General features: G+C 38.6%; 1 protein-coding gene and 2 long non-coding RNA genes across 7 annotated transcripts in view; 2 read left to right on the forward strand and 1 right to left on the reverse strand.

Annotated features, from left to right (window-relative positions):
* The window catches only part of LOC105477008 (PH domain and leucine rich repeat protein phosphatase 1), a 267,523-nt gene that overhangs the window by 46,042 nt on the left and 196,240 nt on the right, over positions 1-25,241 (reverse strand). The window contains exons 9-10 of the mRNA XM_011733306.3: positions 24,503-24,598; positions 19,467-19,622 (exon numbers count right to left, since the gene is read on the reverse strand). Of these exons, the coding sequence (XP_011731608.2) occupies positions 19,467-19,622; positions 24,503-24,598 (252 nt within the window). The remainder of the gene's footprint in view (positions 1-19,466; positions 19,623-24,502; positions 24,599-25,241) is intronic.
* LOC105477006 (uncharacterized) overlaps positions 1-25,241 on the forward strand; it is a 99,433-nt gene that overhangs the window by 22,925 nt on the left and 51,267 nt on the right. The gene's annotated exons all lie outside the window — the stretch shown is intronic.
* Positions 14,169-16,468, forward strand: LOC139359996 (uncharacterized). Its single transcript, XR_011616836.1, has 3 exons — positions 14,169-14,300; positions 15,890-15,937; positions 16,337-16,468. It is a non-coding gene; the product is annotated as an uncharacterized lncRNA (long non-coding RNA).

The following is a 25,241-nucleotide window of genomic DNA, read 5'->3' on the forward strand; positions in this document are numbered from 1 at the left end:
TTTCTTCTATGATTTGCATCCTTTGAGGTATTATATTTAAGTTTTTAATCCATCTTAATTTTTGTATAAGGTGGGAGGTAGGGGTCCAGTTTCATTCTTCTGCATATGGCTGGCCAGTTTTCCCAGCACTATTTATTGAATAGGGTGTCCTTTCCTCATTGTTTATTTTTGTTGACTTTGTCAAAAGATCTGTTGGTTGTAGGTGTATGGCTTTATTCCCAGGTTCTCTATTTTGTTCCTGTGATCTATGTGTCTGTTTTTGTAACAGTTCGATGCTGTTTTCATTATCTACAACGTTTGCAGTATATTACCTTGAAGTCAGGTAACATGATGCCTAAGACTTTGTTCTTTTTGCTTAGGATTGTTTTGGCTATTTGGTTCTTTTGTGTTTCCACATGAATTTTATAATTTTTTTTCTAATTTCATGAAAAATGACACAGGTAATTTGATAGGAATTACATTGAATCTGTAGATTGTTTGGGCAGTATAGCCATTTAAATGATACTGATTCTTCCAATCCACGAGCATGGAATGTTTTTCCACTTGTTTGTGTCATCTCTGATTTCTTTCATCAGTGTCTTATAGTTCTTCTAGAGATCTTTCACCTCCTCGGATAAATGTATTCCTCGGTATTTTATTTTTTTTGCTATTGTAAATGGGATTGTATTCTTGATTTGGTTCGCAGCTTGAATGTTACTGGTATATAGGAATGCTACTGATTTCGGATGCTGATTCTGAATCCTGAAATTTTACTGAAGTTGTTTATCAAGTCTGAGAGTCTTTTGGAGGAACTTTTAGGGTTTTCTAGGTATAGAATCATATCATCAACAAACAGATAACTTGATTTCCTCTTTTCCTATTTGGATGACCTTTATTCTTTCTCTTGCCTGACTGCTCTGGCTACGACTTTTAGTACTATGTTGAATAGGAGTGGTGAGAGTAGGCATACTTGTCTTCTTCCGTGTTAGGGGGAACACTTTCAACTTTTGCCCTTCAGTATGATGTTGGCTACAGGTTTGCCATAGATGGCTCTTATTATTTAGAGGTATATTCTGTTGATGCCTAGTTTGTTGAGAGTTTTTATCATGTTGAGATACTGGATTTTAATCAAAGACTTTTTTCCACATCTATTGAGATGATACAGTTTTTGTTTTTAATTCTGTTTATGTGGCGAATCACATATATGGATTTGTGTATATTGAACCATCCTTGCATCCCAGGAATAAAGCTCTCTTTAGCATGATGAATTATCTTTTTGATATGCTGCTGAATTCAGTTGGCTAGTTACTTGATAAAGATTTTTGTGTCTGCGTTCAGAGATACTGGCTTGTTATTTTCCTTTTTCGTTGTAACCTTGCCAGATTTTGGTATCAGGATGATACTGGTTTCACAGAATGAATTAGGGAGGAATCCTGTCTCCTCAATTTTTGGAATAGTTTCAGTAAGATTGGTACCAGCTCTTCTTTGTTATGTCTGGTAGAATTTGGATGTGAATTCACCTGCTCCAGGGCTTTTTTTTTTGTTGGTAGATTTTTATTATTGACTCAATTTCGTAACTCATTATTAGCCTGTTCAGGATTTCAATTTCTTCCTGGTTCAACCTTGGGAAACTGTGTGTTTCCAGGGATTTATCCATTTCCTCTAGATTTTCTACTTTGTGTGCATACAGATATTTGCAGTAATCTCTGAGGATCTTTTCTATTTTTGTGCTATCAGCTGTAATCTCATCTCTGTCATTTTTAATTTGTGCTTATTTGGATATTCTCTTTTTTTTCTTTTTCTTTTTTTTTTTTTAATGGAGTCTCACTCTGTTGCTCAGGCTGGAATGCAGTGGCACTGCAACCTCTGTCTTCCGGGTTCAAGTAGTTCTCCTGCCTCAGTCTCCCTAGTAGCTGGGATTACAGGCATATGCCACCACGCCCAGCTGATTTTCTATTTTTAGTAGAGATGGGGTTTCACCATATTGGCCAGGCTGGTCTTGAACTCCTGACCTTGTGATCCGCCCACCTCAGCCTCCCAAAGTGCTGGGATTACAGGTATGAGCCACTGCGCCCAGCCCTTTTTTTTTCTTTATCTAGTGAGTAGTCTATCAATCTTGTTTATCCTTTCAAAGAACCAACTTTTTGATTCACTGACCTTTTTTTTTTTTTGGTCTCATTCTCCTCTGATCTTAGTTATTTTTCTTATGCTAGCTGTGGGTTTAGTGTGTTCTGTTTTTCCTGTTCCTTTAGGTCCAACAATTAGTTGTTAACTTGAGATTTTTCTGTTTTCTTGATGTAGGTACTTAGTGGTATCAGCATTCCCTTTGCTGTATCCCAGAAGTTTTGGTATATTGTGTCTCTATTTTCATTTGTTTCAAAGAATTCTTTTTTTTATTTCTGCCTCAATTTTGTGTTTATTCCAAAGTGAATCAGAGGACCAAGCTGTTTAGTTTCCATGTATTTGTGTTTGTTTTTTTGAGATGGAGTCTCGCTCCGTCACCCAGGGTGGAGTGCAGTGGCGTGATCTCGGCTTACTGCAACCTCTGCCTCCCAGGTTCAAGCAATTCTCCTGCCTCAGCCTCCTGAGTAGCTGGGACTACAGGCATGTGTCACCATGCCCAGCTAATTTTTTTTTTTTTTTTTTTGTAGAGACGGGAGTTTCACTATGTTAGTCAGGATGGTTTTGATCTCCTGACCTCATGAGCCTCCTGCCTCGACCTTCCAAAGTGCTGGGATTATAGGCATGAGCCACTGCACCCAGCCCTATTTGTGTGGTTTTGAGAGTTTCTCTTGGTATTAATTTCTAGTTTTATTCCACTGTGGTCTGAGAAGACGTTTGACAGGATTTCAGTTTTTTTAATTTGTTGAGGCTTGCTTTATGACTGAGCATGTAGTCAATCTTTGAGAATGTTCTGTGCACAGATAAGAAGAATGTATATTCTGTGGTTGTTGGGTGGAGTATTCTGTAGACATCTATTAGGTCTGTTTGGTCAAATTTCGAATTTAAGTCCAGAATTAGTATTCTGCCTTGATAGTCTGTTTAAGGAGATACTGAAATCCCCTACTATTATTGTATCGCTATCTCTTTTCTTAGGTCTGGTATTCATTTTATAAATCTGGATGCTCTGATGTTAGGTGACTATGTACATAAGATAATTAAATCTTCTAGTTGAACTGAACCTTTTATTATATAATGTAGTTTGTTTTTTACTGTTGTTGGTTTAAAGTCTGTTTTATCTGATACAAGAATAGTAACTCCTACTCTTTTTTGTTTTCTATTTGCACGATCTCTCTTTTTCCTTTTACTTTGAGCCTATAGATGTCATTACATGTGAGATGGGTCTCTTGAAGGCGATAGAAGGTTGGGTTCAAGCACATGTCCTGATATATCTGAGTCTCAACTCTGTCATAATTATTTCATATTCATATTTGTCATGTTTCCCTCTCTATAGGATATATATTTTCTTTAATACATTAATTTTTCTGGTATTTAAGGAAGTTTGTATTTTTGTTCTATGGTTATCTTTGTACTTATATCGTATTAAATGACCTTATCCTCTTGGATTTTTGTTTAATCATTTCTTATCTGGCTTGCCAGTTTTTGTCAATATTCTGTAAGTTACACCTATTGCCTAGACAGCAATCAATAAGCACCTTCTATTTTACTCTTTCTCCTTTTTCTCTCATCCCATTTCCTTTTTTTTTTTTTTTTTGAGTTTTTTTTAATTATTCTTATACTTTAAGTTCTAGGGTACATATGCACAACATGCAGGTTTGTTACATATGTATACATGTGCCATGTTGGTGTGCTGCACCCATTAACTCATCATTTACATTAGGTATGTCTCCTAATGCTATCCCTCCCCACAATAGGACCTGGTGTGTGATGCTCCCATTCCAGTGTCCAAGTGATCTCATTGTTCAATTCCCACCTATGAGTGAGAACATGCGGTATTTGGTTTTCTGTTCTTGTGACAGTTTGCTGAGAATGATGGTTTCCAGCTGCATCCATGTCCCTACAAAGGACACAAACTCATCCTTTTTTATGGTTACACAGTTTTCCATGGTGTACATGTGCCACATTTTCTTAATCCAGTCTGTCAGTGATGGACATTTGGGTTGATTCCAAGTCTTTACTATTGTGAATAGTGCGCCGCAATAAACATACGTGTGCATGTGTCTTTATAGCAGCATGACTTATAATCCTTTGGGTATATCCCCAGTAATGGGATGGCTGGGTCAAATGGTATTTCTAGTTGGTCCTTGAGGAATTACCACACTGTTTTCCACAATGGTTGAACTAGTTTACAGTCCCACCAACAGTGTAAAAGTGTTCCTATTTCTCCACATCCTCTCCAGCACCTGTTGTTTCCTGATTTTTTAATGATTGCCATTCTAACTGGTGTGAGATGGTATCTCATTGTGGTTTCGATTCGCATTTCTCTGATGGCGAGTGATGATGAGCATTTTTTCATGTGTCTGTTGGCTGTATGAATGTCTTCTTTTGAGAAGTGTCTGTTCACATCCTCTGCCCACTTTTTGATGGGGTTGTTTTTTTTCTTGTAAATTTGATTGAGTTCTTTATAGGTTCTGGATATTAGCCCTTTGTCAGATGAGTAGATTGCAAAAATTTTCTCCCATTCTGTAGGTTGCCTGTTCACTCTGATGATAGTTTCTTTTGCAGTGTAGAAGCTCCTTAGTTTAATTAGATCCCATTTGTCAATTTTGGCTTTTGTTGCCGTTGCTTTTGGTGTTTTAGACATGAAGTCCTTGCCCATGCCTATGTCCTGAATGGTATTCCCTAGGTTTTCTTCTAGGGTTTTTATGGTTTTAGATCTAACATTTAAGTCTCTAATCCATCTTGAATTAATTTTCGTATAAGGAGTAAGGAAATGATCCAGTTTCAGCTTTCTACATATGGCTAGCCAGTTTTCCCAGCACCATTTATTAAATAAGGAATCCTTTCCCCATTTCTTGTTTTTGTCAGGTTTGTCGAAGATCAGATGGCTGTAGATGTGTGGTATTATTTCTGAGGGCTCTGTTCTGTTCCATTGGTCTATATCTCTGTTTTGGTGCCAGCACCATGCTGTTTTGGTTATGGTAGTCTTGTAGTATAGATTGAAGTCAGGTAGCGTGATGCCTCCAGCTTTGTTCTTTTGGCTTAGGATTGTCTTGGCAATGTGGGGTCGTTTTTTGGTTTCATATGAACTTTAAAGCAGTTTTTTCCAATTCTGTGAAGAAACTCATTGGTAGCTTAATGGGGATGGCATTGAATCTATAAATTACCTTGGGTAGTATGGCCATTTTCACAATATTGATTCTTCCTATCCATGAGTATGGTATGTTCTTCCATTTGTTTGTGTCCTCTTTTATTTCACTGAGCAGTGGTTTGTAGTTCTCCTTGAAGAGGTCCTTCATATCCCTTGTAAGTTGGATTCCTAGCTATTTTATTCTCTTTGAAGCAATTGTGAATGTGAATTCATTCATGATTTGGCTATTTGTCTGTTACTGGTGTATAAGAATGCCTGTGATTTTTGCACATTGATTTTGTATTCTGAGACTTTGCTGAAGTTGCTTATCAGCTTAAGGAGATTTTGGGCTGAGACAATGGGGTTTTCTAAATATACAATCATGTCATCTGCAAACAGGGACAATTTGACTTCTTCTTTTCCTCACTGAATGCCCTTTATTTCTTTCTCTTGCCTGATTGCCCTAGCCAGAACTTCCAACACTATGTTGAATAGGAGTGGTGAGAGAGGGCATCCCTGTCTTGTGCCAGTTTTCAAAGGGAATGCTTCCAGGTTTTGCCCATTCAGTATGATATTGGCTGTGGGTTTGTCATAAATAGCTCTTATTATTTTGAGATACGTTCCATCAATACCGAATTTATTGAGAGTTTTTAGCATGAAATGTTGTTGAATTTTGTCAAAGGCCTTTTCTGCATCTATTAAGATAATCATGTGGTTTTTGTCTTTGGTTCTGTTTATATGCTGGATTACATTTATTGATTTGCATATGTTGAACCAGCCTTGCATCCCAGGGATGAAGCCCACTTGATCATGGTGGATAAGCTTTTTGATGTGCTGCTGGATTTGGTTTGCCAGTATTTTATTGAGGATTTCTGCATCGATGTTCATCAGGGATATTGGTCTAAAATTCTCTTTTTTGTTGTTGTATCTCCAGGCTTTGGTATCAGGATGATGTTGGCCTTGTAAAATGAGTTAGGGAGGATTCCCTCTTTTTCTATTGATTGGAATAGTTTCAGAAGGAATGGTACCAACTCCTCCTTATACCTCTGGTAGAATTTGGCTGTGAATCCGTCTGGTCCTGGACTTGTTTTTGGTTGGTAGGCTTTTAATTATTGCCTCAATTTCAGAGCCTGCTATTGGCCTATTCAGGGATATTTCCCTCTACACACTGCTTTAAATGTGTCCCAGAGATTCTGGTATGTTGTATCTTTGTTCTCATTGGTTTCAAAGAACATCTTTATTTCTGCCTTCATTTCGTTATGTACCCAGTAGTCATTCAGGAGCAGGCTGTTCAGTTTCCATATAGTTGAGCGGTTTTGATTGAGTTTCTTAGTCCTGAGTTCTAGTTTAATTGCACTGTGGTCTGAGAGACAGTTTGTTACAATTTCTGTTCTTTTACATTTGCTGAGGAGTGCTTTACTTCCAACTATGTGGTCGATTTTGGAATAAGTGCGATGTGGTGCTGAGAAGACTGTATATTCTGTTGATTTGGGGTGGAGAGTTCTGTAGATATCTATTAGGTCTGCTTGGTGCAGAGTTGAGTTCAATTCCTGGATATCCTTGTTAACTTTCTGTCTTGTTGATCTGTCTAATGTTGACAGTGGGGTGTTAAAGTCTCCCACTATTATTGTATGGGAGTCTAAGTCTCTTTGTAAGTCTCTAAGGACTTGCTTTATGAATCTGGGTGCTCCTGTATTGGGTGCATATATATTTAGGACAGTTAGCTCTTCCTGATGAATTGATCCCTTTACCATTATGTAATGGCCTTCTTTGTCTCTTTTGATCTTTGATGGTTTAAAGTGTGTTTTATCAGAGACTAGGATTGCAACCCCTGCTTTTTTTGTGTGTTCCATTTGCTTGGTAGATCTTCCTCCATCCCTTTATTTTGAGCCTATGTGTGTCTCCGCATGTGAGATGGGTCTCCTGAATACAGCAAACTGATGGATCTTGACTCTTTATCCAATTTGCCAGTCTGTGTCTTTTAATTGGACCATTTAGTCCATTTACATTTAAAGTTAATATTGTTATGTGTGAACTTGATCCTGTCATTATTATATTAGCTGGTTATTTTGCTCGCTAGTTGGTGCAGTTTCTTCCTAGCATCGATGGACTTTACATTTTGACATGTTTTTGCAATGGCTGGTACCTGTTGTTCCTTTCCATGTTTAGTGCTTCCTTCAGGATCTCTTGTAGGGCAGGCCTGGTGGTAACAAAATCTCTAAGCATTTGCTTGTCTGTAAAGGATTTTACTTATTTCTCCTTCACTTATGAAGCTTAGTTTGGCTGGATATGAAATTCTGGGTTGAAAATTCTTTTCTTTAAGAATGTTGAATATTGGCCCCCACTCTCTTCTGGCTTGGAGAGTTACTGCCGAGAGATCTGCTGTTAGTCTGATGGGCTTCCCTTTGTGGGTAACCCGACCTTTCTCTCTGGCTGCCCTTAATAGTTTTTCCTTCATTTCGGCTTTGGTGAATCTGACAATTATGTGTCTTGGAGTTGCTCTTCTCGAGGAGTATCTTTGTGGCGTTCTCTGTATTTCCTTAATTTGAAAGTTGGCCTGCCTTACTAGGTTGGGGAAGTTCTCCTGGATGATATCCTGCAGAGTGTTTTCCAACTTGGTTCCATTTTCCCCTTCACTTTCAGGCACACGAATCAGACATAGATTTGGTCTTTTCACATAATCCCATACTTCTTGGAGGCTTTGTCCATTTCTTTTTACTTTTTTTTCCCACACCTCTCACTTCATTTTGTTCATTTGATCTTCAATCGCTGATACTCCTTCTTCCAGTTGATGGAGTCAGTTACTGAAGTTTGTGCATTTGTCACGTATATCTCATGTTATGGTTTTCATCTCTATGAGTTCTTTTAAGGTCTTCTCTGCATTGATTATTCTAGTTATCCATTCTTTTTTCAAAGTTTTTAGTTTCTTTGCGCGCTGGTTACGTAGTTCCTCCTTTAGCTCTGAGAAGTTTGATCGACTGAAGCCCTCTTCTCTCAACTCGTCAAAGTCATTCTCTGTCCAGCTTTGTTCCATTGCTGGCAATGAGCTGCATTCCTTTGCAGGGGGAGATGCGCTCTGATTTTTTGAATTTCCAGCTTTTCTGCATTGCTTTTTCCCCATCTTTGTGGTTTTATTTGCCTTTGGTCTTTGATGATGGTGACGTACTGATGGGGTTTTGGTGTGGGTGTCCTTTCTGTTTGTTAGTTTTCCTTCTAACAGTCAGGACCCTCAGCTGTAGGTCTGTTGGAGTTTGCTTGAGGTCCACTCCAGACCCTGTTTGCCTGGGTATCAGCAGTGGAGGCTGCAGAAGATAGAATATTGCTGAACAGCGAGTGCTGCTGTCTGATTCTTGCTCTGGAAGCTTCGTCTCGGGTGTACCCTGCTGTGTGAGGTGTGAAGTTTTGGTCTGCACCTAGTGGGGGATGTCTCCCAGTTAGGCTACTCAGGGGTCAGGGACCCACTTGGGCAGGCAGTCTGTCCGTTCTCAGATCTCAGCCTCCATTCTGGGAGATCCACTGCTCCTTCAAAGCTATCAGACAGGGGCATTTACCTCTGCTGAGGTTTCTGTTGCTTTCTGTTTAGCTATGCCCTGTCCCCAGTGGAGGAATCTACAGAGGCAGGCTGGCTTCCTTGAGCTGCGGTGGGCTCCACCCAATTCGAGCTTCCTAGTGGCTTTGTTTACCCACTTAAGCCTCAGCAATGGTGAGCGCCCTCCCCCAGCCTCGCTGCTGCCTTGCAGTTAGACCTCAGACTGCTGTGCTAGCAATGAGGGAGGCTCCGTGGGCGTGTGACCCTTCGGGCCAAGTGTGGGATATAATCTCCTGGTGTGCCGTTTGCTAAGACCCTTGGTAAAGCGCAGTATTAGGGTGGGAGTTACCTGATTTTCCAGGTGTTGTGTGTCTCAGTTTCCCTTGGCTAGGAAAAGGGATTCCCTTCCCCCTTGCACTTCCCTGCTGAGGCGATGCCTCGCCCTGCTTCAGCTCTTGCTGGTCGGGCTGCACCAGCTGACTAGCACCAATTGTCCGGCACTCCCCAGTGAGATGAACCCGGTACCTCAGTTGAAAATGCAGAAATCACCCATCTTCTGTGTCACTCACACTGGGAGCTGGAGGCTGGAGCTGTTCCTATTCAGCCATCTTGGGTGCACCCCCCTCTCTTCCCATTTCTAAGCGCATTTTTTTTTTTTGTTTTTAGAGACAGGGTCTGTCACCCAGGCTAGAGTGCAGTGGTCCAATCATAGCTCACTGCACCCTCAAGTTCCTGGACTCAAGGATTCCTGAGAGGCTCCTGCCTCAGCCTCTCAAGCAGCTGGGACTCTAAGTGTATGCCACCATGCCTGCCTAATTTTAAAAATTCTTTGTAGAGATAGGGTCTTGCTATGTTGCCCAGGCTTGTCTCAAACTCCTGACCTCAAGCTATCCTCCTGCTTTGGCCTCCCAAAGTGCTAGGACTACACACATGAGCTACCACTCCCAGTCAAGCTGCATTACTAACAGTTTGTCACCACTTTTTGTATCTTAATCTTCCACCCTCTTTCCCACCTTTCAGTCTCAAATCTACATTTATATATACCAAAATGCTCACTATCATTCCTTTTGCTAAAATATACTAGTTATTTCTTGGTTAGATAAGTTAATCCTCTGGTACATCATGCCCATACAGCTTTCTGTGTGGACAGAAATGTTCTATGTCTTTGCTCTCTAGCATGGTACCCACTAGTTACATGGGGCTGCTGAGCATCTAAAATATGACTAATACAATGAATTAACTAAGTCTTATATATTTATAAATTGTAACTCATTTAAATTACCACTAAAAGTCACTGGATTACATACTTTTTTAAGAGGACGAATTTTATGGTGTGTGTATATCTAAAAAGCTACATGTGACTACAGGCTTTGAATCACACTTAACTGCTTTAGTAGATGCTTGGAGAAGGGATCATGGGTGCACAGATCTCTAAGTCCTTGAGGTCTTTAAAAAACAGCTTTATAGAGACACAATTCACATAATATTAAATACATCCTTTTAAAGTGTGTGACTTAGTGATTTTTTAGTTTTTTCACAAACTTGTGCAACCATCACCACCATATAATTCCACAACAGTTTCATCATTTCATAAAGAAACTCTATACCCATTTGTAGTCACTCATCATTTCTCCCTTCCTCACATCCCCTAGATTTAGTTTCTATCTGTATGGATTTGCCAAATCCAAATATTTCATATAAAAAGAATCACACAGCATGTGTCCTTCTGGTTCTGGCTTCTTTCACTTAGCATACTGCTTTCAGGGTTTATCCATGTTGCTGCATATACTAGTACCTTTTACTGGTGAATAATATTCCACTATCTGATATAACAGTTTGTTTATCCATTAATCAAGTGACAGACATTTGAGTTCTACTTTCCAGTTGTTATGAATAATGTTGCTGTCAACATATACAAGTTTGGTGTAAACATATATGTTTTCATTTCTCTTGGGTATATACCTAAGAGCAGAATTGCTGGGTAATACTGTGTTTAATTATTTGAGGAACTGACAATCTGTTTTCCAAAGTGCTTCCATAATTTTACATTCCTGCCAGCAGTGTATGAGGTTTCAATTTCTCTCCATTTTCTCCAACATCTGTTATTGTCTTCTTGATTATAGCCACCCTAGTGGGTATAAGTCATATCTGATTGTAGTTTTTATTTACATTTCCCCAATGGCTAATGATGCTAAGCATCTTTTTATGTGTTTCTTGGCCATGTGTGTATTTTCTTTTGAGACATGTCTATTCAAATCCTTTGAACATATTTTCATTCAGCTATTTGTCTTTTTTATTGTGAATTGTAAGAATTATTTCAAGTCCCCTATCAGATATATTCCTGTGGGTTGCATTTTCACTTTCTTGATGGTATCCTTTGAAGCACGCAAGTTTTAAATTTTGATCAAATCCAATTTATCTATTTTTTTTAGTTGTTGCTTATGTTTTTGGTGCTTAAATGTTTAACAGTTTTCTATAACTTAGATCTTAAAGGAGACTTCGCTTGATATAAAAATCTTGAGTCAATCTTTAAGTTTTCAAAAAACATTGCTCCATTATTACCTTGCATTGTATAATGTTTTTGAGAAGTATAATGACAGTCTAAATATTTGCCTTTTAAAATTATTTTATCTTTTTACGGGTAGTCATAATTATTTATATCTTCAAAATCTAATGGTTTTAATATAATAAGTTTTAAAATTGAACATTCTGGGTTTATTCCAGGTACCCAATCGATACTCTTTTTCAAATGTACTTTAAGATATTTTGTTTGTTGTTGAAAATACTCCTTGAATGATATTTTTAAATAATACTTCTGTCACTTTGTCTTTGTTCTTCAAGGACACATATACAAATGTTATTCCTTTTGGATCTGTCTTCCATTTCCACTATTTTATCTCTAGCTTTTCAAATAATTCTTTATCTTATTTTCATTCTTTTCATTTTCCTTTGTTTCTTTAATGTCCCTTATTAATTTTTTGGGTGTGCTCTCCCTTGGGCACCCTGTAATTACTCCTCATTTCTCAGATAACTGTCATTTTCTTCCATTTTCTGAGTTAAATCACCTCTTTCCAGTCCTTCCTGTTTGTCCATTTTGCTCTTAGTTCTTTAATTTTTTGTTTTATATCATAAAATGTTCACTTGACTATTGTTAATTCTGCTTGGGATGTTGTCTTATAGTTTTGTTAGGCTTCACAACAGATTTTTTGGGGTACGAATTATTCGACAGTGGACATATGTTGTTTTTTGTTTTCTCATTTTGGGAGCCAATAACCCAATAAGGATCCGTTCATCTTTTTCCCAATCATTTTCATGGTATCAGGTTGTTTTACAAGTTTCTTAGTTCAGTGCTGTATCTTCTATCAGCATATATCAAGTGAAGATACGTTAAGGGATCTCTTTGTTTGGACTGAGTAGGGAAGGGCTGTGTGTCCTCTGATGTTCTGGTTCACTTGTCTTGTAGAACCTTTAGTTTTCCCCATTTGCTTCACTTCCTCTTTACCAACCCAACTGCCAATTTTCCTTCAATAACTGTATTTCTGGCTTGCTATTCCTTCCAGTTGCATGTACTTACACCTAAGCTTAGGTGGTAGTGGTAGACCCACCTAAAGCCCCACTGCCAGCTCCCCTCTTCTCTCTTCCCCACAGTTTTTCTCATTCTGCCATTGCTTGATACAAAATCTTAGGGAGAGGCAGGGATAAAGTCAAAGTGTAACTGCTGGGAATTGATGCTTATTTCTCTCTTTATTTATAATTTTCCCTCTCACTGAATTAAGATAGGGGCTATCACACTTTGGAGCTGCTAAAGGAACATATTTCTCATAGAAGATGCTCTAGCTCAGTAGGGTGCAATCTGGCTGCACTTCCTAATTCTCTAGGGAGCTTTCCTTAGTGTAGAATTCTCAACTTCGACTCGAAGATATTCTTGTTAAGTAGGTCAGGGTGGGGCCTCAAAATCTATATAGCAGAATTCTGATGGTGGAGTTGAGAATCATCATGGTGCAAAAACCCTTGTCCTCATGCATTTTCGTGGTTTCTGGGGATATGCACACCCCTCACTGGCAGGGTAGACTCGCCCATCTCATCCATTTTAAGAGCATCAGAGAAACAGGGGCAAAGATTACCAAAGCAGTCTCTCAGAGTACGGGCAGAACTCTTCTGATAAGCCATGAATGGCCTCTTTCCAATCTCAGAGCAATGTTCACAGCTGAACACAGGAATGCCTGGAAGCTTCTGGCTAAACCTTTCTGGTTTGTTCTGGTTAATAAAAATGGAGTGTGCCACTAGAACTCCAACCTTGCTAAGATTACACAGTCAGCCACTTTCCAATGCCCCCACCCTACTCCATTCTCCAGGACTGAGGTAGATCTTTTTGGGAGAAATAAGGGAGAGAAAAGAATGAAAATTCTCTTCCCCTTCATAGTATTCTAAACATCATCGACTGATTCTCTAGTTTTGAAAAACCTGTCAGTTGATTTTGATGTAATAACCCTGGTTAAGAACTATACCTTAAAATACCTGAGAAGCACAACACTTTAAAAAGCAGAGAGGGGATGTATATGTTATCTAGAAATATCTCTAGACACATTCAGTTTTTCTATTAAAATCCTTCTTTTATAAAAATCTATTTGTTTCAGCAGTAGTACCTGGGTCACCTTAAGCTTTCAGTGTGTTCAGCAGACCATCTGCACTGGAGTCACTGGGGGAGCCTTGTTAAACATACAGTTCCCAGACTATCCCTCTAAAATCGAAGTGAGAAGACCTGAGATAAGAGCCAAGAATCTGCATATCTGATAAGTACTTTAGGAAATTCTGAAAACACTTTGAGAAACACTATCTTAGTCCACCGTGACTCTCAAAACATCAGACACTTCATGATACATCAGAACGTCAAAAGATAGCCCTCATCACCGAAAAAAATAGTTGCCTACAGCTCAGATTTTTAAAATGCCAGAAATATCTGTCTTTGCCAAAAGGCACCAGTTGTCATGGTCAATTGATCATGCTCTTCTAAATTTTCTGTTCTCTTTTAGTCCTTTTGATATTTACATAAATTCTCTCTGAGTCACTAAAACTTATGGTCTGTAATGTGACTAATACTCTGGGAATATTTAATAAACCCACATGAGCAATTACCATGAAGCTCATTTGAACATACACTTCCCCAACTTCTGCCCCTGAAAATACCTTGTACTAGTCCACTCAGGAATAAAAACAGACCTGGCTGCCCTCCCACAGCAGGGACCTGTAACTCTCCTTTAACGGGTCCATTTTGGCTTTGTTAATTAGGCTGACTTCATCAGGAGAAGCGGTCTGGCCATCAAATGTGTGTGCAGATGCTAGGTGGACAGGGAGTCAGCCATTGCCAAGATTTCAGGAAGAAACAGAAGGATGGCAGTCCCTCTGGCAATGTCTCATCCACTCCGGTGACCCATGGAGAATGTCTACCCTCCCCGCACCCATCTGTTGATGACAACTAATTATCTGAAACTCCTTTGGGGTTTCCATCAGGAAAATCCTCAACTCTAATTAAAAAGACAGGTAAATGAGAAATCTAGGCCCATGATCTAGGTTAGAATATCTTCCTCAAGTATTTAGAGGAAGATGAAGATGACTAAAAGTTGTCTAATGTAACACAGATTCCCTGTCTCTTATTTGGTTACCAAATAGCTTCCTGCTACCAGGTATAGTAGATTAATATATACTATTCTAAAGCTGCAATACCTTTTTTTCATTTTCTGAGACAGGGTCACACTCTGTAACCCAGGCTGGAGTGTAGGTGGCATGATCAGAGCTCACAGCAGCCTCGAACTCCTAGGCTCAAGTGATCTTCCCACCTCAGCCTTCCAAGTAGCTGGGACCAGAGATGTGGCCACCACACCTGACTTGTTTTTTTTGTTTTGTTTTGTTTTTTTCAGTTTGTAGAGACAGGGTCTTGCCATGTTGCCCAGGCTGGTCTCAAACTCTCAGGCTCAAGCAATCCTCCCGTGCTGGCCTCCCAAAGTTCTGGGATTATAGGTGTGAGCCACTGTGCCCGGCCCTGTAATACTTGACAGTATGAGACTGGCTTTAGCAGGAAAAATTCAGAGCAAAGGAAAACTCTCATGAGTCAAAATGTGGTCTTCTGCCCTGTGTCCAATAACACATGCTTCTCTGATATTTCTCATAACACTTGGTAGCGCAAGTTCTACTTAGAGGATGAACCACTGAAACACATAAAGTCCTTTCCTCAGTTATATAACGAAACACAGAACTGTAACCATAATTTATTACCACAAAAAAAAAAAAAAGGAATTTACATATTTTTAAGATTTGTATTATGTAGCAAACTGAATGGAAGGGCAACTGAAGCAAAGTTTCACCAATGCCTGCAGCTGTTTGCCAAACACACAGCTTTGTATCATCCAACAACAGAATGTTGCTCATCATACCATAAGCCTAAATTATACTAGACCAACTTTATAATTTTCCGTCTATTCTACCTTCTTAAACCTACCTTTCACTATAGTTTATTGTGCAGTTACTTTAAACTCTTCATTAGATTGTAAGCTTCTTGAGGATAATTCCTATATGTAGTCATTTCTCAATGTCCTACGCATCCAGCACAGTGATTTAAACTCAGTGAGATGTTTGCTGCATTGAACCATGTGAACAAAAACAAATCACAACTGAAACCCTCTGCAAGAAGGCAGTCACAAAGAATCTTTCCTAAAAACTGTCTTTAATATTTTAAATTTCATGTTTTCTGGGTTGGCCTACTTCAACAACTGTTTACTAGTTTAATCATTCCCCCCTCAAACTCATCAAACTAAATACACTATATTTGTAAATTTTCCTGAGTTTAAATTATGCCTCAATAAAAAAAAAAGTAATAAAATTTTTAAAAATAGGTAGGTAAAAATCTCCAGTATTGAGGTTGTGCAAAGAGGATAAGTATTAACCTTTAAAGGCAATACTTTGGTGGAAATCATTAGAAAATGTTATTTTTGTTATCTTCTAACAAGTGAACTAATATAAAAATATGGTTTTAAAAAAACAGCTAATCAAATTTATCCCACCCCCTTCACATAATCCTGTCTGCCCAAGATAATTAACAATCTTAACTTTTCTTTCTGTTTCTACTAAATCAGTTGCTATGCTATGCTGGAGATGTAGCAATTATAGCTTGGAAAACAAAGGTACGGGAATATGCCTTCTTGAAACAGTTTCTTATTTCTCCCATTTTTTGGTCATTTGTTTTACTCTCATAAAATAAAACCAAGATATTTGCTCCTTCTTATTCACCCAACCCTTTACTCCAGAACTCTCCTGTGCCAGAAATGTTATTTATCCTGCCCTGTCCTCCCCTCACAGCCTCCAAAGGCTGGCAAATTCTTCCTAACAGCCCCTGTTTTCAAAAATGCAGCTGGCTGTAGACACGTCAGTCTATTTGTATGGGGATTTCTGCCTAAATGCCTTTAGCTAACACTGCTGGCCTAGCTTCTGATAGCAGTGTCCTTCCAGTGGCTCAGTTCACACCTTTGTCCAGTTCATATTCATGTTCCAGTTCACACAATCCTTCCTTTTCCAACATATAGGTACCATTTGAGAACTGAACAAATAAGCAAAATGAGAAAAACCGACGTTTAGAATGACCTGCACAGAATCACAAAGTCAACAATCAAGGCAGTGGTTCTCAATCCTGGGAGTCATCACAATCCCCTAAAACTACAATTGTTCTTACTTAAATCCTTGTTTAAACACATCTAAACATGAAAACACAGTCTCCAGAAAATGAAATACAGAAATGTATTTCTGAGAAAAATCAAATTCTCGGAAATGAATAAAGAATGATTATTATCTACTGGAAATTCTAGCACTGATAACCTTTAATAGTCGTGAACTTACCAGAATTGGCCAGATTCAGAAATGGTTTTTATTTCACTCAGACTCCTAAAACCTATATCTATTCCTTTATTTGGTCCTACAGATTCAGTGTAGAACTCTAGGGGAACAAGTGGATTCCCATTATGATATAACTTATAATTCTCCATAGAAGAAATCAAATTTTATAGTATTCACAACCAGAAAGTATATGTCTAAAGTGATCTGTCTCTGCACACTGTGCTTTGATATTAATGTAAAAACCATAATTCTGGCCTGGTGCGGTGGCTCACACCTACCCTAGCACTTTGGGAGGCCAAGGCAGGTGGATCACTTGAGGTCAGAAGTTTAAGATCAGCCTGGTCAACATGGGGAAACCCCATCTCTACTAAAATTACAAAAATTAGCCAGAAGTGGTGGCACACACCTGTAATCCTGGCTATTTGGGAGGCTGAGGGAAGAGAATCACTTGAACCCAGGAGGTGGAGGCTGCAATGAGCTGAGATCACACCACTGCACTTCAAGCCTGGGCCACAAAGCTAGACTCCGTCTCAAAAAAAAAAAAAGAGGCCGGGTGCGGTGGCTCAAGCCTGTAATCCCAGCACTTTGGGAGGCCGAGACGGGTGGATCACAAGGTCAGGAGATCGAGACCATCCTAGCTAACATGGTGAAACCCCGTCTCTACTAAAAAATACAAAAAACTAGCCGGGCGAGGTGGCGGGCGTCTGTGGTCCCAGCTACTTGGGAGGCTGAGGCAGGAGAATGGCGTGAACCCGGGAGGCGGAGCTTGCTGTGAGCTGAGATCTGGCCACTGCACTCCAGCCTGGGCAACAGAGCGAGACTCCGTCTCAAAAAAAAAAAAAAAAAAATACCCCAAAACCAGAAAACAAGAATTCTTTCAATGATCTTGAAACATTTCACTTTTTACCAGGAGGATGACATAGTACTGGCCAATTACAATATGACAATCCCATTTTCTCATAGTTCTATTGTTTCTTTATAATTATTCCAGTTGGAATTCGTTATAACTTACATGAGTACAATGAAGATAATTTTCTTTTTAAGTGAGGAAAACAGAACAAAAGGAAAAAGAAGAGTGCTAGAAATGTTCTATATCTTGTTCTGGGTAAGGTGGTCCCTGCAACTATTTCTATAAATATGTAAAAATTCATTGAGCAGTACACTTAAAAGTTGGACACTTTACTGAATATAAGTCATCTTTTTGTAGTAAGATTTTTTTTAATCTTATTAAAGATTTATGGAAAAGATGAGGAAGAAAAAAATATAAAGCCTGGAATTGAAATTCCTTAAATTCTCTATCATTTATTACACAAATATTTTTTGAGCACTTTCCTTTATTCTAGACACTGTAAGATGTTGATGATAAAACTATAATTAAGACACAGTCATTGGCCGCATGTTAGTAATCTAATAATGGAGAGAGACAAGTGAACAAGAAATTACAATACAGTGTGCGATGGCTATTATGATAGGAGTAAGCTCAGGGAGTTAGGCACATGCAGTGGCAAATCTAATTCAGCTTAGGAGAGCCAGAGATTGCAGATGGCCATTTCACCCACATAATATGACACATGCTGAAACACAGCTAACATTTATTTTGTAAGGTAAAAAGATCCGTCATCATTTCCTTCTTTTCTCTGCACTTCTAGAAGCAAAATTAAATTTAACATTTTTGTCTTCATTATGAGATACACTAAAAGTTAGATCCTTCATATTGTCTCTAAAGTAATGGTCACTCCCTAAAAATAAACATGGGAGCAGAAGTCAAAATAACTCAGGCTATCAGCCTATGAAATGTTTTAGAATGATGCACATGGGTTCTGAAGCAAACAAGATGCTCCAAAGTAAGTTAACAGCCACTGTTACTTAAAGCTTTCTTTAAAGAAAATTCTGTATGTGGCAACTTATCACAACAAAATAACAGAGCTTCATTTAATGTTGAAATTAACCTCTCCCTCCCATTCAAAACAACTTCTTCAAATGCTTAAAGTGTATGATACAAGTAATTTAGGAAAATTTTGCTTTTTCAAAACAAAATAATTGAATTGAATATGGAGTTAATTATGGTAAAGATAAGAAGGACTGATTAAAAAACAGCAAGTGCTGGGCACAGTGGCTCGCACCTGTAATCCCAGTATTTTGGGTGGCCAAGGTGGGTGGGTCGCTTGAGGCCAGGAGTTCGAAACCAGCCTGGCCAACATGGCAAAACCCCATCTCTACTAAAAATACAAAAAATTAGTTGGGCATGGTGGCACATGCCTGTAGTCCCAGCTACTTGGGAGGCTGAGGCAGGAGAATCGCTTGAACCTGGGAGGCAGAAGTTCCAATGAGTCGAGACCGCACCACTACACTTCAGCCTAAGCAACACAGTGAGACTCTGTCTCAAAAAATCAAAAAACCAAAAACAATAACTAAGCTAACTCTAGGACAATTCATCTCCATCTCCCAAAGTCCCAAACATGTGAAAGCAGGAACAGAGAATCATAAGATAATTAAGCTAAGCCTGGCATGGAATGTGACCAGGTAGTAACACAGGAGCACACTTCTCATCCTTGTTTTACACCTATATCCCCATGACACATGTATGGACAATGTAACCTACTTTGTTCCAGAGAGCAGCAAAGTTAATAAAGAATCTATAGGTTGCTCCTGACTCCATCGCCTACAAAATGGTCAGTAAAGTGGCTGGCAAAACTATTTCCTTCACAAATCTGGGACAGACACATAATCAGAAAGTTCATACAGTCTCAGGTCACAAAAGACAAAGATACAAATGAGGGACTATTTATAGACTCAGATGATAAACAAGACAAATGGCTTTACCTGTCAGCCTTCATCAGAAGGTTAGGCGGGAGCTCAAGGAGCTGGTTGTGTTGCACATCCAAGACCTCCACCGAGGTTCTTTCTAGCCTTTCAGGAAGCCTTGCCAACTGGTTGTGTCCTGCCAGTAGTTTCCGGAGACTGCTGTTACAAAATAAGCTGTATAAAAAGGGACAAAAGACCGAAAAATGAAAAAGAGTAGAATACTTAAAATTATCTCTCCCAAAATCACAAATTCATTTGGAGCAACTACAAATTCATTTTAATATAAATTCAAACTTGGAACTATTTGTGTTTCAATACTTTCTATACTCAAGGAAAGGAGAAAGGAAAAAACTATGTAAACAGATACTGAGCAAAGAAGCTCTCCATAGCAAAAAGCAAGTTCTATAGATGGAGCCACTGAAGGGATCAGTCTAATCTTGTCAGGGTCACAAGGCAAGCTTCAAAAGGCTGCATGCTTCTCCAGAGTGGGGCTTGTATCTTGTATTGTCCCAGAATGCTGGGTGCTTTACCCATAAGAGATTCTGAATAAACACAGCTGAGCAGTCTTTACTTATAGGATCTGCATTAAATAAAGGGTTATTCAATCAAACTTTTACAAATGTCAACTGAGAAAATGTTATGTTTTTCCTCAGTTGCATTTCACAATCCTAATTGTTTCTTCTTTGCCTCACTTCCCTGGCTGTATGTCTCTGTTTTTTTCTAGCTTAATCCTAGACCAAGGTAGAGACTCCCTCCTGAAAGAGCAGCATGTACTTAATCCACTATTTTCTTGAGAGACTTAAAGAGCCATTTGGAAGCTTGGCTGTGTTTCTTGTGAAGGTCATCAGAACTGTCAGAGATGATGAATACTTGTTAATCTAATGTAAATCTACATTATGACCACTTCAGACTTCCCTAACATTACAGAGAATAAAACAGGCCCTGGGTTTAAACAGACATCTCAGGGGTGGGGAAAAGTGAGGTTACAATTTGCATCCTGATCACTTTAGATTAAGAATTTATCAATCTGCCTAATTGATAAATTAAGAATTAATTTATTAATCTGCTGTCAAAGAATGAGGCTTCCTCATCCACCTCCTGTTTTCCACCATTCTGATCTCACTCATGAATGCCCACAATTTTTTAAAAATAATTTTTAGTTGACAAAAATTAGCATACATTTACGGTGTAAAACATGTTTTAATATATGTATACATTGTGGGATGGCTAAATCAAGCTAATTATCATATGCATTACTTCACATATTTATCATTTTTTTTGTGGTGAGAACATTTAAATCTACTCCTTTAGCTATTTTCAAGAATACAAGACATTGTTATTAACTGTAGTTAAAATGCTGCACAATAGGTCTCCTGAACTTACTCTTCTTGTCTAATCCAAATTATGTATCCTTCAATCCACAAGAGTTAAAAATTCCCGTAACATTAGGGCATAACTTTATTCACTTTAAATAGCAAATGGAGTTTCTTTGCTCACAAAGATGCTAGCAACCTGTCTCAATGCTGTGACACCACAGGCCCCAATTAAAGATATCTAAGTTGGCAGGTTCAGATATCAGTGTGACAAGACAGATTATCCGGGCCAGATTATCTATGCAGTTACCATTACCATAGGGCAGTCTCTGTAATGGTCACTCCAGCTTATTATTTCAGCATGTGGTTCGTCATATATATATACGTATCCTTTACCACATAAATAACTAAAAGGTGATAAAATCTTTTATCTTGATTTTTCCAAATAAAAAAGATCAACTATAGGATGAGTATTGAATGCTAATTATTTGGTTTAGTTCAATTCTTTTGGGTACTGTCTAAACATTAAAATACTTTCTTTCCTTTTTAATACATTTCTGCCTCTAATAATTTCTCTTTTGTCAAACTCTTTTTTTTTTTTTTTCCTTTGAGATAGAGTCTCACTCTGTCGCTGAGGCTGGAGTGCAATGGTGCAATCTTGGCTCACTGCAACCTCCACCTCCTGGGTTCAAGTGATTCTCCTGCCTCAGCCTCCAGAGTAGCTGGGACTACAGGCATGTGCCACCACGCCCAGCTAATTTTTGTATTTTTTAGTAGAGACAGGGTTTCACCATGTTGGTCAGGCTGGTCTTGAACTGCTGACCTCAGGTGATCTGACCGCCTTGGCCTCCCCATGTGCTAGGATTACAGGCATGAGCCACCACACCCGGCCCTGTCAAACTCTTCATATACCTTACTTGGACAAAGTATGAGTATTAAATCAATTTTAATTAACCATTGTCTTGCCTGAATTTTTTTTTTTCTTTTTAAGAGGCAGCGTCTCAGTTCTGTCGCTCACGCTGGAGTGCAGTGATGCAATCACACGTTACTGTAACCTCGACCTCCTAGGCTCAAGCAATCCTCCTGCCTCAAGTCTTCCAAGTAGCTGGGACTACAGGCACACACCACCATGTCTGGCTAATTTTATTTTTTGTAGAGATAGGGTCTTGCAGTATTGCCCAGGCTGGTCTTGAACTCCTGGGCTCAAGCAATCTTCCTGCCTTGGCCTCCCAATGTGCTGGGACTAGATCAAGAGCCACGGTACCCAGTCTTGCCTATTACATCAACAACAGGGCTTATGCAGAGTTTGCAACTGAACAACACTATAAACAGAAAAACAATGCACACTCTTTTTGTTCCACATGTTAAACACACACACACACAAGAATACAATAACAATAGAGCATTTGGGATTTGCATTGAATAAGCATTTGTTTAGATTCTCAAAAAGCCTGTTCTGACGCAGAACAAATTAGATCAACAAATCTGGGGGGGAAAATTGGATACAATGTCAGTTATCTTGCATTTGTTTGTTTATATGTATAAAATATAAATATATATTAATGTATAATATATACAAATATAAAAAATATATATGATATATCTTTGTAGCCTTCAGCAAAACAGAGAACTTGGATGCCAATGTGCTATCTGTGGGATCGAGGGGTGAAAGGGGGAAAGAGAACAGAGAAAATAGAAGAAAAGGCCAGGTGCGGTGGCTCATGGCTATAATCCCAGCACTTCGGGAGGCTGAGGCAGGCGGATCACCTGAGGTCAGGAGTTCAAGAACAGCCTGGTCAACACAGTGAAACCCCGTCTCTACTAAAAATACAAAAATTAGCCAGGCATGGTGGCACGTGCCTGTAGTCCCAGTTACTCGGGAGGCTGAGGCACAAGAATTGCTTGAACCCGGGTGGCAGAGATTGCAGTGAGTCAGGATCGTGACTCTGTCTCAAAAAAAAGAAAAAAATAATAAAAGAAAAGAAGGAAAGACAGAAAGAAAATAGAAGATAAGGTAGAAAATTTTTTTCAATAAATTATTTTTTTCCCTACTGTTTTCGTTTTTCCTGTTCTTTTACTAAAAGGGCCATGCATGGACACACACACACACACACACACACACACACACACACACACACACACACACACACACACAAACATCTCCTCTTGTTAATAGTGATGGCTGCAACGGGTCACCTAAATGGTCAGTCAACATAATATTCTAGGGCAGAAAGCACTTTCAAATGGATCATATTTACAGGTATAATGTATTGCTGAGGAACATAATGAAATTAACAGAGCTTTTCAGGGATGAAAATATAACTCAGATTTCTTTAATAAGAGCTACATTCTAACACAGTGTTATCAAATATAAGCCACATGTAATTTTAAATTATCTAGTAGCCACATTAAAAGAAAAAAAAAAGAACAAGTAAATGAATTCTCAGAGTATTATTTCATTTAACCCAGAATATACCCCAAATATTAACACGTAATTAATGTACACTATTATGATTTTACATTCCATGTATATTTTACACTTACAGCACTTCCAATTAGGACAAGTTACATTTCAGGTGCTCAACAGTCACTTGGCTAATGGCTGGCTGGGGGCTACCATCCTGAACAGCTGAACTCTAACATGTTTACTAGGTTTACCAAGCAAGTGTATCTTCTTGGTAAGGAAACAAGAATGGTGATCACATACCTTTAAAGATTGTGCACTTAGTTTACTCCAAAATGGTAACATACTTCTACAATATTTTCACTGATGTTTTTGACTATACATAGCTAAAAATAACTGACTTCCTCTGTTCAGTGATTGGCTGAGAATGGTGGAAATAATAAGACCTGAGTTGAGGCAACCACAAGTAACTATATGAATTTAAGTTAATTGGAATTAACGAATACACAAAATTCAGTTCCTCAGTTACATTAGCCACAATGCAAGTGCTCAATAGCCACAGATGGCCAGTGGATACTATACTGGGCAGCACAGATACAGAGCACTTCAATCATCACAGAAAGTTCTACAGGACAGCACTGAATAGACTCTTAGGGTTACTAACTGCATGGCTAGTCACTAAAAATTCACTAATATTTTGACCATGATTAGTCAACTTGAAAATATCTGTCTATATTTACAGACAATAGAAGTCATCATGTGGCTGTTTTGCAAATCTTGCCATTAGAGTGAAAATTATAAAATAAAAATAAGAACATATTTAAGAGTAAGAAGTTCTTGAACCTTCTACTCCCAAATTTCACAACAAGAAAAAGAGAATCTAGTCTAGTTTGCTCTTTCTAGGTTTCATGACCTAACCATCTTATTTCCCCCTCAAAGTTAAGGTCTAGGGAGAACAAAAGGTATTTATGTTTAAAGTAGACATATTAAGTCAACGAACAGAGGTGGAAGATTCTGAAAGACTTAAGATCCCAGAAGTGGGCTAATCATATTGTTTGCTTCAAAGATTGTTTTTGGCTTACTTAAAAATTTCCACCAAGCACAACTGCCTGCACGGTTTTGAAAAGTCTGGCTGAGAGTCAAAGCCTCACTCTACTCCTCACTGCACTGCATGAAGAAAGTTTGTAACTTGAAGACACCACACGGGGTAAAAGATACCATATTCGTTTTTAAAGCAAACTCTTTTAGGCTTATGATACCAAGTTAAACACCGAATCAGCAATTTTTTAAATTGCTCATCTATTGTGAGATCCTCTCATTTGATCTGCAATACTCACCGGGCAGGAAGTTCACATATTTGATTATGGCCAATATCCAAAACTTCTAGCTTTCGGCTTTCACATACCCACTCAGGCACATTTTCTAAGCGGTTCCTAAATGCAAGAACATAAAATTGTTTGGTTGAATTTGGCCTCAAAAGTGGTTCTAAACTCAAATTATTACAAAGAATAAGTAAAACCTTAAATGAAATACCAAAGTACCGTGGGCATAAATCGAAAGAATATGTGGATTCGCTTTTCTCCAGAAGTAAGAAGAATTGTGATAGGGAGAAGAAATAAAGAAAAAGTAAGGAATAGGCAGAGCACAGTAGCTCATGCCTATGGGAGGATCACTTGTGTCCAAGAGTTCAAGATCAGCCTGGGCAACATAGCGAGACCCCATTGCTACAAAACATAAAAAATTAGCTGCTCATGGTGGCATGCACCACTAGTCCCAGCTACTCAAAAGGCTACAGTGGGAGGACTGCTGGAGTAGAGGAGTTCGAGGTTTACAGTGAGCTATGATCTCATCGCTGCACTCCAACCTGGGTGACAGAGCGAGATCCTATCTCTAAAAAAAGTTAAATTTTTTAAAAAGAAGGAAGGACATAGTTACATAATCTGTATCATCTCTAAAGTCTTGAAAAAAAAAAAAAGCCTGGCTCCAAATTGACTTTCCTAAAGGGTCTACAGACCTATGCCAATTTTAGGGAGAATATGTGTTCTACTGAAAATAAAAACACACAAAGTCAAATGG

This window comes from Macaca nemestrina, chromosome 19, assembly GCF_043159975.1.
Source record: "Macaca nemestrina isolate mMacNem1 chromosome 19, mMacNem.hap1, whole genome shotgun sequence".
NCBI lineage: Eukaryota > Metazoa > Chordata > Mammalia > Primates > Cercopithecidae > Macaca > Macaca nemestrina.